Source organism: Pteropus vampyrus, unplaced genomic scaffold, assembly GCF_000151845.1.
Source record: "Pteropus vampyrus isolate Shadow unplaced genomic scaffold, Pvam_2.0 Scaffold61, whole genome shotgun sequence".
Taxonomy (NCBI): domain Eukaryota; kingdom Metazoa; phylum Chordata; class Mammalia; order Chiroptera; family Pteropodidae; genus Pteropus; species Pteropus vampyrus.
The window spans coordinates 7641003-7642150 of record NW_011888842.1 but is presented as its reverse complement, the minus strand read 5'-3'; the positions used below and the strand labels follow the sequence as shown (position 1 = coordinate 7642150).

Here is a 1148-nt window from a genome sequence, read left to right as displayed (position 1 = left end):
ACAAATCTTCATTTTATTATAGGCAAAGTGACACGTAGCACATTGAGGATTCTGACCAGCTACCACCTGAGGGTCGGGAAATTGGGTATGAGAAGGTGCAGCTTAATCCAAAATACCATCACATTTCATACCTCTAATCATGTCTTAAAGCAAAACCAGTTTTATCTTTAAAAAGTAAATAAATGCTGATGTCATTTTCTTTCCGAGACGTGGTTGCTGTGTTCTGTGTTTTAGCTAGGCTCCTCGATCTCCAGGAAGATAAAACAAAGCTCAAGTCATTTAGAATTGTGAATCACACACCTGAATGATAAGTACTTGGGTGCCTTGAAGACTACAAGATAAACATGTATTGTGGGCATTGCCATATTTAGGATATTGAAAAAAAATGAACAATGGATATGACTAATAAGGTAGGGAGTTGATCCAATAATGTAATTGCCCATGACAGTTGGGAGGGTGCTAGTGACATAGGTGATAGACACACAATTTTTCGAGGCCTCTATGACAAAGCCAGTGGGTGAAATAAGAACACAGTTAGGTGATTCTCACTTGGTGACTAGGATGTTGTTTCTGAAAAGAATCCCCAGCGCCAATTTTATGTCTCTGTTCCTTAGGCTGTAAATAAAGGGGTTTAACATGGGGGTCACCGCTGTATACATCAGAGAGGCTATCCTGGCTTTATCACTGGAATCACTTGATGAAGAGGAAAAGTACAGAGCTATAATTGTTCCATAGAAGAGAGACACCACAGAGAGGTGGGAGCCACATGTGGACAAGGCTTTGCGGAGCCCTGTGGTAGAGGGGACTCTCAGGATAGAGGCCCCAATACGGCCATAAGAGACCAATATACCACTCAATGGAATAATGGCAAGCACAGACACTACAGTGAATATGACCAGCTCATTGACAGAGGTATTTGAACAGGACAACTTGAGTAGGAGGGGAAGGTCACAGAAGAAGTGGGGAATGATATTGTCAGCACAGAAGGACACCTGAGCCAGGAGGAGTGTGTGCAAGAGGGCACTGCCACAGGAGACAAGCCAGGAGCCAGCCACCAGCAGCACACACAGCCCCTCCCTCATGACGGTGGTATAGTGTAGAGGGTGACAGATGGCCACGTACCTGTCATATGCCATCACTGCAAGAAG

At 44.3% G+C, this 1148-nt stretch overlaps 2 protein-coding genes across 2 annotated transcripts in view; both read right to left on the bottom strand.

Moving 5' to 3' along the window:
* LOC105292702 (olfactory receptor 1J4-like) overlaps nt 1-365 on the bottom strand; it is a 3409-nt gene extending 3044 nt beyond the window's left edge. Inside the window, exon 1 of the mRNA XM_023531049.1 lies at nt 301-365. Within this exon, the coding sequence (XP_023386817.1) occupies nt 301-365 (65 nt within the window). The remainder of the gene's footprint in view (nt 1-300) is intronic.
* Nucleotides 366-545: 180 nt separating this feature from the next.
* Nucleotides 546-1148, bottom strand: part of LOC105292701 (olfactory receptor 1J4-like) — a 2751-nt gene continuing 2148 nt past the window's right edge. The window contains exon 2 of the mRNA XM_011361035.1: nt 546-1138. Coding sequence (XP_011359337.1) covers nt 546-1138 — 593 coding nt within the window. The remainder of the gene's footprint in view (nt 1139-1148) is intronic.